Source organism: Somniosus microcephalus, chromosome 7 (genome assembly GCF_052327205.1).
Source record: "Somniosus microcephalus isolate GS21.2 chromosome 7, FLI_Smic_1.0, whole genome shotgun sequence".
Lineage (NCBI taxonomy): Eukaryota > Metazoa > Chordata > Chondrichthyes > Squaliformes > Somniosidae > Somniosus > Somniosus microcephalus.
Genome location: NC_140993.1, coordinates 64,936,872 through 64,949,777, shown reverse-complemented (window position 1 = coordinate 64,949,777; position 12,906 = coordinate 64,936,872). Strand labels below are relative to the sequence as shown.

Genomic DNA, 12,906 nt, shown 5'->3' with positions numbered 1-12,906 from the left:
GAAAAACCGCACTGCACAAAAATTTGAATGGACCGCGGAACCAAAATAAAATAAAGGGAACATTGCTCTAGACTTGACTATTCCAACAAGCTCCTGGGCGGCCTCCCGTTTTCTACCCTTTGTAAACTTGAGTTCATCCAAAATTTTGTTGCTTGTGTCCTATCTTGCACCGAGTCCCGTTCACCCATCACCCCTGTGATTGCTGACCTACATTGGCTCCTGGTTAAGCAGCGCTTCGATTTTAAAATTCTCATCCTTGTTTTCAAATCCCTCCATAGCCTTGTACCTCCCTATCTCTGTAATCTCCCCCAGCCCCACAACCCCCGAGATATCTGCGCTCCTCTAATTTTGCCCTCTTGAGCATCCCTAATTATAATTGCTCAACCTTTGGTGGCCGTGCCTTCTGTTGCCTAGGCCCTAAGCTTTGGAATTCCCTGCCTAAACCTTTCCACCTCGCTACCTCTTTTTCCTCCTTTAAGACGCTCCTTAAAACCAACCTTCACCTGCCCTAATTTATATCCTTATGTGGCTCGCCGTCAAATTTTCCGTCTTACAATACTCCTGTGCAGCGCCTTGGGACGTTTTACTACATTAAAGGCGCTATATAAATACAAGTTGTTGTTGTTGTACTTCTTCGGCCAAGCTTTAAATTTCAGAGAGCCCAGCATGTATGTGTATCCAGGCCTGAAGAGACCTCTTTCCTGGTCGAGACGGTTACAGTCCCAGCCAGGCAGAAGCCAAGCAACACAAACAGTATTATGAGTGTCTTAACAGTGTCTTGACAAAGGGTTTCAACCTGAAACGTTGACTCTATTTCTCTCTCCACGGATGTTGCCTGGCCTGCTGAGTTTTTCCAGCATTTTCTGTTGTTATTTCGGATTTCCAGCATCTGCAGTATTTTGCTATGGTACAAACAGTATTATGCCTGGCCAAAAGCTGAACTGCAGCTGCCAATTGCTTCACGTCATGAAAGTGAAAGTGAAACGTAAGGAATTGATAGCAATTGGAAAGCTGGGGAGTGGCTGACATATTTAGGCATATGTTTATCAGCTGTTAATTTCTTACTTATTACTCTCTGTGTATTGCTCCTGAGTGATTTTTTTCAATTGAATCCAAGGCCCATTTTGCTGGACAACACGAAGGTTGGAAAGGGTAGCGTTTACTAACACTGTGCAGCTTCCAGAGTTCTTAAGGAAACTAATCTCTGAACTGAGGAGGAAACAACAGAGCTTAAAGAACAAGAGCCGGAACGCAGAGACCCAGTGAACTGCTGGCGAGTTTGTGAGTCTATACTTCTCATCTTTATAAACGATCAGCTGTTGTTCACTTGAGTAGTAATACATTCAGTCTTATGGTTACAATTATTTTATTCTTTAACTTCAGCATAAAAAGCAATCTACAAGGAAAATATTGTTTCTTCAACATACAATTTACAAGTGGAATATTGTCAGATAGAGCACACGGACGTATGATAAGCGCTCCTTCTCGTTGTCACTGTTGCAGTGAAGGAAACGCGGCAGCCAATTTGCGCACAGCAAGCTCCCACAAACAGCAATGTGATAATGACCAGATAATCTTTTTTAGGGATGTTGACTGAGGGATAAATATTGGCTAGGATGGGATCTTTTACATTCACCTGAGGAAGTGGGCAGGACCTCTGTTTAACGTCTCATCCGAAAGACAGCACCTCTGACAGTGCAGCGCTCCCTCAGTCCTGCACTGAAGTGTTAGCCTGGATCATGTGATCAAGTACTGCATGGAGTGGGACCCGAACCCACAACCTTCTGATTCAGAGGTGAGCGTGTTGTCACTGAGCCAAGGCAAAGGTGGGAGATTAGGAGGAATTTTTTCAGGGAGGGTCATTCGAATATGGAATACATCAATATAAGTGGGTGTTGAAGCTGAGTCAATTAAAGTATTTAAGAGAGAATTGATTAACCACGTGAGGCCTGAAATTGGATGGGGCCCACTCTGCCAACATTAAATGCAGGAGGGTGGAGCCACTGCCCCTCTGCTGGGGTCTGGGTCTATTTGTGTGACAAAGGCCTGGGTCATTCAGGGGCCCCTGTGTCAAACGTCTGGCAGATGTTGGAGCGGCACCCAGCTGTGGTGACAAGGGGACCCAAGGCCCGGGGGGGGGGGGGGAAATCGAGGTAAGTGAGACACAGTGCTGTTATGCCAGTGCTGTGCCCCTACACTACCTTGAATACATCAGTGTTATTTTGATGACATTAAGTTACTAAAATATTTATATTACTTGTAGATACCATGTCTCATCTGTCAGAAATGGACCATCTTCCTCCTAAATCTGTAAGTTCTGCTTTTATAATTCACGTAGATTTAGAATAAGCAACGGATTTATTTATTTACTAGTAAATTGCCACTGTTGTTGCCCACAGTCAGTTGATGAATATAAGTTTTTTTACGCACATTTTACGTGATGGAATTGCAAGAGTTTTCAGAAACTCGCTCCATAGAGCCATCTAGTGGCAGAGACTGACAGTTGGCATAGCAAAATTGAATGGGAAATATTGATACAGCAATGTACAATCATAAATATCGACAGAAAAGCATGACTAAAAATCATGACAACAGGAAATAAGGTTTGTGGAGAAGAAGTGCATGCCCTACGCGAGATTGTGTAATAATATATACATTTATTACTTTTTCAAAATGAATGGAATGAAATTTCATCTGTACAGAGAGTGTACATTCTTCAAATAAAACACCTTGGCCCTGAATTTCCTCTGCGGTTACACTAGAAATCTGGCATAATCCGCATGGGAGGGGTGGGGGAATTGGCTGGGAAGCTGTTATATTGATTAGTGTCGGTTAGTTAGGACCCATGGTGACTTATGATATTTACGACTTCCGAGACTGGAGAATAAGATCTGTCAATCTGTCACGGCGTTTATATGGTTTTGATGTGACTCAAGAACAGAGCAGTTGAAATTCCACTTTAGCAGTAGCACAAAACAGCCGATAGCAAATTGGCAGTGTTCATTGATTTCAATGGAAAGGAAAATGGGAGCGAGGTGTATAATAGCCAACCAATCCACTACTGCCCATTTTTTGTTCCTGCCAAAGTTTAATTTCACCCTCACCATCTTGTCCATAGAGCACCCACTCCTATCTATTTAAACAACAACAACAACTTGCACTGATATACCGCCTTTAATGTAGTAAAACAACCCAAGGCGCTTTACAGGAGTGTAATCTGACGAAAATTGACACCGAGGCAAAGGAGGCATTAGGATGGCTGACCAAAAGTTTGGAAAAAGAGGTAGGTTTTAAGGAGCGTCCTAAAGAAGGAGAGAGAGGTGGAGAGGTTTAGGGAGAAAATTCCAGAGCTTAAGGCCTAAACGGCAGAAGGCACGGCTGCCAATGACGGGGAATGCACAAGAGGCCAGAATTGGAGCAACACGGAGTTTTCGGTGGGTTGTAGAGCTGGAGCAGGTTACAGAGACAGGTAGGGGTGAGGTCATGGAGGGATTTGAACCTGAGGCTAAGCATTTTAAAATTGAGGCTTTGGTGGACAGAGAGCCAATGTAAGTCAGCAAGCACAAGGGTGATGAGAATGAGGAACTTTAAGAAATTATTAGTAAAAAGACAGTACCAGCAAAATTAATGGGACTAAAAGTCAATAAATCCCAAGGACCGGATGAGCTACATCCTAGGGTTTTGAAAGAGGTGGCCATTGGGATAGTGGACGCATTGGTTGTCATCTTCCAAAATTCTATAGATTCTGGAACGGTTCCTGCAGATTGGAGGATAGCAAATGTAACCCCACTATTTAAGAAAGGAGGGAGAGAGAAAACGGGGAACTACAGACCTGTTAGCCTCACATCAGTAGTTGGGAAAATGCTGGAATCTATTATAAAGGATGCAATAACTGGGCAATTAGAAACTAATACAGGTAGACGATCCTTTATCCGAAAACCTTGGGACCAGCTGCGTTTCGGTTTTTGGAATTTTTCGGATTTCAGAAGGTTTTCATCTCCGTATCTGACAAAAAACACTGTTGCTTAGCAACAGCTTGTAAACACTCGGGCCCTGCCTTGGAAGCGTCTCTGAAGCTGTTGCTAAGCTACAGAGACTCTTTCCACAGCCTGACTGTTTAAAAAAATGCTAGGGGAAGAAAAAAAATGCTAGGGGAAGAAAAAAAACCTAACAAAAGGGCTGCTGATTTCTGCCGTTAGATCGAGGTTTCCGGCTCCCCCTGCTCCGTATCTGAATTCCTTGACTTAGCGGGGGTCTGGGGCTCGACTGCCGCCGCCAGTTGTGGGAGAGCCGGATATCGGCTGACTCTTACACTAAGCTGGCCCGCAAATCAGGTCGGTGGCGGGGGGGAAGAAAAGACTATCGGACGGGCCGCTGCAGCTATCGGACGGGCCGCTGTATTGTTGGGTTCACTCTCCCGGTACCTCCTTCACACTGCCCGGCTCGGCCTGCAATCTCCTACCCAGGAGGGAACTCTGTGACCCTCTGCCCTGCTCACAGGGAAAGGCAGAGCTCCCGGACCACTCCTGTCATGTTTGGCGCCACTCGGGTCATGTCGTGCGCACGACTTACGCTCCACGAAAAAACTTTCGGTTTTTAGAGGTTTTCGGTTTTTGGAAGTGCGGATAAAGGATAGTCTACCTGGAGTAAGATTGGGCAGAGTGAACATGGATTTATGAAAGGGAAATCCTGTTTGACAAACCTATTGGAGTTCTTGTAGGGGAACTTGTAGATGTGGTGTATCTGGATTTTCAGAAGGCCTTCGATAAGGTCCCACACAAGAGGTTGGTGAACAAAATTAGGGCACATGGAATTGGGGGCAATATACTAGCACGGATTGAGAATTGATTAACAGACAGAAAACAAAGAGTAGGGATAAACGGGTCTTTTTCGGGATGGCAGGCTGTGACTAGTGGGGTACCGCAAGGATCAGTGCTTGGGCCCCAGCTATTCACACTCTATATCAATGATTTGGATGAGGGGACTAAATGTAACATTTCCAAATTTGCTGATGATACAAAGCTACGTGGCAGTGTCAGTTGCGAAGAGGATGCGAAGAGGCTTCAAGGGGATCTCGACAGGCTCAGTGAGTGGACGAGGACATGGCAGATGGAATATAATGTGGATAAATGTGAAGTTATCCACTTTGGTAGAAAAAACTGAAAGGCAGAGTATTTCCTAAATGGTGAAAGATTGGGGAATGCAGATGCTCAAAGGGACCTGGGTGTCCTTGTACATGAGTTACTGAAAGTGAATGTGCAGTTGCAGCAAGCCATTAGGAAGGCAAATGGTATGCTGGCCTTCATTACAAGAGGATTTGAGTATAGGAGTAAAGAAGCCTTACTCCAACTATATAGGGCCTTGGCGAGACCACACCTGGAGTACTGTGTACAATTTTGGTCTCCTTACCTAAGGAAGGATATACTTGCCATAGAGGGAGTGCAACGAAGGTTCACGAGATTGATTCCTGGGATGGCGGGACTGCCGTATGAGAAGAGATTGAGTAAACTAGACCTGTATTCTCTTGAATTCAGAAGAATGAGAGGGGATCTCATTGAAGCATACAAAATTATTACAGGGCTTGATAGGATGGATGCTGGGAGAATGTTTCCCTTGGCTGGGGAGTCTAGAACCAGGGGCCACAGCCTCAGGATAAAGGGTAGGCCATTCAGGACTGAGATGAGAATAAATTTCTTCACACAGACGGTGGTGAATCTTTGGAATTCTCTACCCCAGAGGGCTGTGGAGGCTCAGTCATTGGGTATATTCAGAACAGAAGTCGATAGATTTCTGACTTGTAAGGGCATCAAGGGATATGGCGATAGGGCTGGTGAATGGAGTTGAGGCAGAAGATCAGCCATGATCTCATTGAATGGCGGAGCAGGCTCGAAGGGCCGAATGGCCTACTCCTGCTCCTATTTCTTATGTTCTAATGTGATGGGTGAACGGGACTTGTCGTGATTTAGGATACGAGCAGCAAGGTTTTGGTTGAACTCAAGTTTACAGAGGATGAAAGAGGGGAGGCTGGTTAGGAGAGCACTGGAATAGTCAAGTCTGGATGTAGCAAAAGCATAGGGTTTCAGCAGCATACAGGCAGAGGCTTGGGCAGGAATAAACGATTTTGCAGTTGTGGCAGTCTTTGTGTTGGAGAGGACATGGGGTCAGCTCAGAGTCAAATAGGATGCTGAGGTTGTGAACAGCCTGGTTTCACTTGACACAGTGGCAAGGGAGGGGGATGGAACCGGTGGCTAAAGAATGGAGTTTGTGGTGAGGGTCAAACACAATGGCTTTGATCTTCCCAATGTTTAATTGGATGAAATTGTGGCTCATCTAGTGCTGGATGTTGGACAAGCAGCCTGACAACACAGAAGCAGTAGAGGGGTCTAGAGTGATGGTAGTTAGGTAGAGCTGGTTGTCATCAGCCTACATAATGGAACCTGACATCTTGGGATGGGGGGATTGTCCTATGTGGAGAGATTGAGCAGACTAGGCCTATATTCTCTAGAGTTTAGAAGAATGAGAGGTGATCTCATTGAAACATATAAAATTCTTACAGGGTTTGACAGGGGAGGATGTTTCCCCTGGCTGGGAAGTCTAGAACCAGGGGTCACAGTCTCAGCATAGCCATTTAGGACTGAGATGAGGAGGAATTTCTTCACTCAGAGGGTTGTGAATCTTTGGAATTCTCTACCCCAGAGGGCTGTGGAGGCTCAGTCGTTGAGTATATTCAAGACAGAGATTGATTGATTTTTGAATATTGAGGAATTAAGGGATATGGGGATAATGCGGGAAGGTGGAGTTGAGGTATAAGATCAGCCATGATCATATTGAATGGCGGAGCAGGCTTGAAGGGCCAAATGGCCAACTCCTGCTCCTATTTCTTATGTTCTTATAAGGCAGTACCCCAGGAGAGGGAAGTGTTTACAATATAAGCTAGCTTGCGGACCAGGAAGGGAATTTGGGTGGTTACCAGTTTAGTGGGAGTAGGGCCAAGAGAACAAGAGATGGGTATCATGGACAAGATGAACTCGGAGAGCACATGAGAGAAGATGGGAGCAAAACTAGAGAAAGATGCAAATTCATGGCTAGGGAAGGGTGAACCTTCAAGATAGCTTGGTGTGATGTGTCCCATCGTGTTAACTACAGATAAGGCCATCTCTGACAACTTCCTTTTATCGCTCTCCACCCATATCCCCCTTCCCCCCCCCTCTCCTAACCCTACTTCCTTGTGTATATGCTCCTAGAAAAAACTCTCTCCCAACTCACTTACAAAATCCTAACTGTCCAGCCTTTGGCCCTCCATTCACTACGACATTTCTGCCAAACACACACTACCTTTGCTGCCCTAGTCCCTATTAAAACCATTACTCACTCTCACCCTGGCCGTTCCCCCTGGTACAGCCCTCATCTCTGCTCTCTTAAGTCCAAGGGATGCAGACTTGAATGGGTATGGTGGACAACTAGATGGTCTTGATTACGCTAAAGAATCCATGCACGTCGTGGTTGTCGGCTAGCTGCTGGATCTCCTGCACTTTCTCCACCCACCATCTGTTCTTTAGGTCGCGAGTTTTTTGTTGGACCTCGGCCTTCAGGTTTCTGTAGAGTTGATTTCTTGCTCTCGAGTTCTGTTGCTGTTTCCAGATCAGGAATGCCTTGTGTGATAAAAATAATAACTTCCGGGAAGTTATGTCATCACTTCCTGTGAACTGTGAACTATGAACTGTGTACATACCTCACTTCCTGTCATGTGTCACTTCCTGTTGGACTGGTATAAATACTGGTCTGTTCAGTATTGTAAGAGGCTTCTACCAGAGGCATGGTAAAGACCTCTCTTGTATATAGTGTGTTTATAAGTTACTTAAAGCTTACTTTAAAGTTACTTGATGGTAAGCCTCCTTTTTCTTACATCAATTTAAGTAACTTAGTATTTACACTCACAAATACTAGACCTTCGGACAAACTCGGAATTAAGGATCCAGGGAACCACCCATCATGGAGAAAATCCTTAGACCTATTCGTCTGGACTTGGACCCGAATGCACCAGCAGCTGGCAGGGTATGGAAACATTGGTACCGTACTTTTGAGAATTTTCTGGATGAATGTGAAGCGGATGCTCCTGCTAGATTGAAGATACTTATCAATTATGTGACCCCAAAAGTGTTCGAATATGTTGATGAATGGGATAATTACGATGAGGTGATTCGGGCACTTAAGAAACTGTATGCCAAGACCCCAAATGAGGTCTATGCTAGACATCTACTGGCCACAGCCCGACAAGGGCCAGGGGAATCAATTGACGAATTCCTGCAAGAACTTCGCAGGCTCAGCGTAGATTGTAACTTTCAGGCAGCCTCAGCTGAGCTGTACCGCCAAGAAATGATTCGTGATGCTTTCATCTGCGGGATTGCCTCTCCATTTATACGCCAGCGTCTACTAGAAAGTAAAACACTTGAGCTACAAAAAGCTTTTGACCTAGCTTGTTCACTGGATTTGGCAAAGAGAAATGCAGACCTCTATCAGCTGCCCAGATCTCGATCTGCTGCTGTAGCTGCAACCAGACAATTCAAGCGGTCTCAGGTGAACCCTATCATGGGGGAATCTAATTCTGATAATTCTGATGAAGAAGAGGAGGACGACCCCACTTTAGCAGCCTCTTGGCAATCTAGGAAGGAATGCTTCTTTTGTGGAGATGCTTTTCACCCTAGGAAAACCTGCCCTGCTCGCAATGCAATCTGCAGTTATTGCGGGAAAAAAGGACACTTTGCTAAAGTTTGCCTATCAAGGGCCTCTACGAGGGCCAATCCAGCTAAGGCCTACCGAACTGCCCCAATTAGGGCCTATCAAGATGCTCCAGCTAGGACCTATCAAGCTTCCTCTCGAGCTCTCTCCCGAAGAAGCACACCGAGAGTTTCAGCCACTCTCTGTGCAACGACACCAATTACAGCTGCTTGCCCACAGAACCTGTCTCATGCAGCCACAAAAATTTCAATTAAAGGGCATACCTTAGATGCCTTAATTGACTCAGGAAGTACTGATAGTTTCATTAAGGAACAGATTGTTGCGAAATTGAAACTACATGTCTTCCCATCGGACCAGGCAATTGCGATGGCCCAGTCATCACTTAATACCAGAATCTCCGGCTTTTGTGTTGTTGATATGACACTTCATGGTCGTATGTATCCCTCCACCCGACTTTCGGTGCTCAAGGACTTATGTAGTGATCTCCTCTTAGGACTGGACTTCCAAAAACAGCATAAGAAACTCACCATTGAGTTTGGTGGATCCAAACCCGGACTTACTATTTCTAATATACCGTCTAAATTACCATTTTGTGCATTATCAGCAGCTTCACTTGATGAACCCTCATTATTTGCCAGTATTCCGCCTCAATGCCAACCGATAATAACGAAATCGCGGCGCTTTAATCAGGAAGACCAATCTTTTATTGCGGCTGAAATCTCTCAACTTCTAGCAGAGGATATCATTGAACCATGTTCGTCGCCCTGGCGGGCTCAAGTCGTCATTGTCAAGAACCCTCTAAAACCTCACAAACAGCGACTATGCATCGATTATTCGCAAACCATCAATCAATATACCGACTTGGACGCCTACCCATTGCCACGCATTGATGATATGGTTAATAAACTGGCCGAATACAAAGTGTTCTCAACTTACGATTTAAAAAGTGCCTATCATCAGTTACCCTTGAAGGTCTCAGATAAGCAGTACACAGCCTTTGAGGCTAATGGACGGCTGTACCAATTTCGTCGCCTCCCATTCGGGGTTACTAATGGAGTGGCTGTCTTTCAACGGGCAATGGATGGCCTGGTTAAGCAGGAAAACCTAAGGGACACTTTTCCCTATCTTGATAACATTACCATTGCAGGTCACGATCAACAGGAACACGACTCCAACCTCCAAAAATTTCGGGACGCCCTCCATCGCCGTAATTTGACCCTGAATGAATCCAAATCTGTTGAGTCGCAACCGACCATCAACATCCTTGGCTACTGCGTAGGCAATGGTATCATTCAGCCAGACCCAGAAAGACTTCGCCCGCTCCAAGAGCTCCCGTCACCTAAGAATCCGGCTTCTTTACGTCGGGCTCTCGGTCTGTTTGCATACTACGCTAAATGGATTCCTCATTTTTCGGACAAAATCCAACCCTTGCTGCATGCTAGATCATTTCCACTGGGAACAGCGGCTGTTGCAGCCTTTAACCTTCTCAAAAAACAGTTGGAGAAAGCGGCTCTTCACTCCATTGATGAGAATCTCCCTTTCGTGGTTGAATGTGATGCCTCGGAGGTGGCGATCTCGGCTACTCTGAATCAGGAAGGTCGTCCTGTAGCATTTATGTCCAGGACCTTACAAGGTGCCGAGCTACATTATCCTCCGGTTGAGAAAGAAGCCACAGCCATCATAGAGGCAGTACGGAAGTGGAACCATTTTCTAGCTCGCCAGCACTTTTCATTGATCACGGACCAACGATCAGTCGCCTTCATGCTCGATAATCGAAAGCGAACCAAAATTAAGAATAATAAAATACAACTTTGGAGGATGGAACTGGCCTCTTTTGGTTATACCATTCTCTATCGGCCTGGCAAGGAGAATGTGGCCCCGGACACCCTCACACGGGCATTCTGCTCCACTATGTCATCCTCCACTCTCATGGATGTCCACAATGGTTTGTGTCATCCTGGCGTTACGCGCATGCTACATTTCGTACGATCACGGAATCTCCCTTTTTCCACTGGAGATGTAAAGAAAATATGCTCAGAATGCCGGCTTTGTGCGGAATTAAAACCTCAGTTCTTCCGCCCCTCAGATGGTATACTCATACATGCAACCCAACCGATGCAACGACTTAGCATCGATTTTAAGGGCCCAGTGCCCTCTTCAACTCGGAACACATATTTGCTCACCATGATCGACGAATATTCACGTTTTCCGTTTGCCTTCCCCTGCTCCAATATGCTGGCGTCCACAGTAATCTGCTGCCTTGAGCAGGTATTTTCTCTCTGTGGCATGCCGGCTTATATTCACTCAGATCGGGGTCCATCCTTTATGTCGAGGGAACTCAAGGACTACCTCTCAGAACGGGGAATTGCTACAAGCAAAACAACACCATACCATCCCATCGGAAATGGGCAGGTAGAGAGGTATAACGGTATCATCTGGAATTCCGTACGTCTCGCTTTAAGATCTCGGGGCCTACCAGACCAGCAATGGGAAACAGTGCTTCCGGATGCATTGCACTCTATACGGTCCCTGCTTTCTACAGCCACAAATACTACACCTCATGAGCGGTTCTTTGGATTCCAGCGTCGCTCATCTCATGGGACATCACTCCCGTCATGGCTAACTACTCCTGGACCTGTATTACTCCGAAGATACGTTCGGACGTCTAAAAATGACCCTCTTGTAGACGAGGTCGAACTAACCGATGCCAACCCCACCTATGCAAACATACGATATTCCGACGGCCGAGAATCTACCGTATCATTACGGGATCTGGCTCCCTGCCCACCAGGACCTAGTGGGACATCGGGTGATGGCATTTCACCAGGAAACTCTTGGGACCTATCGGGTACCCCTCTCCAGGATCCTGATCGGACACCAACTAGCTTGGTGCCGGTAGAACCCCGTGCTCAAGGTTGCGACCCTCCCAGTACCACGCATGAAAGTACTGGTCCGCCACAGACCAGCTCTGCACCTCCCTCTGAACAGAGGCAGTCTGACTTTGAACCTATTGGGGCTCGTACTCGAAGCCATGATCTCCCCGACCCTTCACAGGGCAATCCAGGCCACACGGACTCTGACCAATGGCCAACCGCATGTAAGCGGACCAGCGACCCTCTACGACGGGAATCCAAACGGGTGCGACTCTTCCTTGTTCGGCGGCTGCGGACCAAAAGGTAGACCACAGCCTCCTAAACCTGCAGGAGGGAAGAATGTGATAAAAATAATAACTTCCGGGAAGTTATGTCATCACTTCCTGTGAACTGTGAACTATGAACTATGAACTGTGTACATACCTCACTTCCTGTCATGTGTCACTTCCTGTTGGACTGGTATAAATACTGGTCTGTTCAGTATTGTAAGAGGCTTCTACCAGAGGCATGGTAAAGACCTCTCTTGTATATAGTGTGTTTATAAGTTACTTAAAGCTTACTTTAAAGTTACTTGATGGTAACCCTCCTTTTTCTTACATCACCTTGCACTTGCGGCTTATTAGCTCCTGGATCTCCTGGTCGTTCTCGTCGAACCAGTCTTGGGGGGGAAAATTCAGTTGCTTGCGCCTCCCGTTAGCGCCTTAAGAGGGCGCCAATTGGGGTGCAAAGCAACTAGACGCCAGGTGTGGCGATGTTTGTGCCGCTTGCGAAATTAACTAGACATTTTGCGGCAGTGCTAAACACTTCCACCACGATCTCCTGCACCGGCAGATTGTGACGTCATTCAAGTGCGCAACGCCCCGTTAGCGCCCTGGACCGGATATTGAGTGGCGCCCCCTGCCTTACCGCCTGCCGCTAGTAACAACAGGTTGAGGGGAGCGTTATGCTGTCAGAAAGGGACTAGGGAAGTGCTATTTAAAGGCGACCACTTCCTGCCTTTTTTTGTTGGTGACATTTTTGCACCACGCATTCTGAGAGAGAGAGAGAGAGAGACTTCTGGACAGATTCAACGCTGTGTGAAGGAGTTTTGGGTACTGAGCAGCACTTTGCAGGTTTATTTTGATTTGCCCTTCCTTGCTTCGCCAGCACTCTGAGGTAGCGCCTCACTCCTCGGCGTTTGCGCCTTAAGACAGGTGTGAAGCGCCTGATTTAGCGCTCCAATCATCTCCAGGGGTGATAAAAGCCAAGTTTGCAGTCGGAGGCAATAATTAGTGCCAGGCGCTAAACTTTGCGC

General features: G+C 46.4%; 1 protein-coding gene across 2 annotated transcripts in view; it reads left to right on the top strand.

Annotated features, from left to right (window-relative positions):
• The first annotated feature begins 1,004 nt into the window (after positions 1-1,004).
• LOC147114671 (serine/threonine-protein kinase Nek6-like) overlaps positions 1,005-12,906 on the top strand; it is a 59,305-nt gene continuing 47,403 nt past the window's right edge. For both annotated transcript variants that reach the window (XM_085992520.1, XM_085992519.1), the window contains exons 1-2: positions 1,005-1,281; positions 2,264-2,310. In XM_085992520.1, coding sequence (XP_085848646.1) covers positions 2,269-2,310 — 42 coding nt within the window. In that variant the 5' untranslated portion in view covers positions 1,005-1,281; positions 2,264-2,268. The remainder of the gene's footprint in view (positions 1,282-2,263; positions 2,311-12,906) is intronic.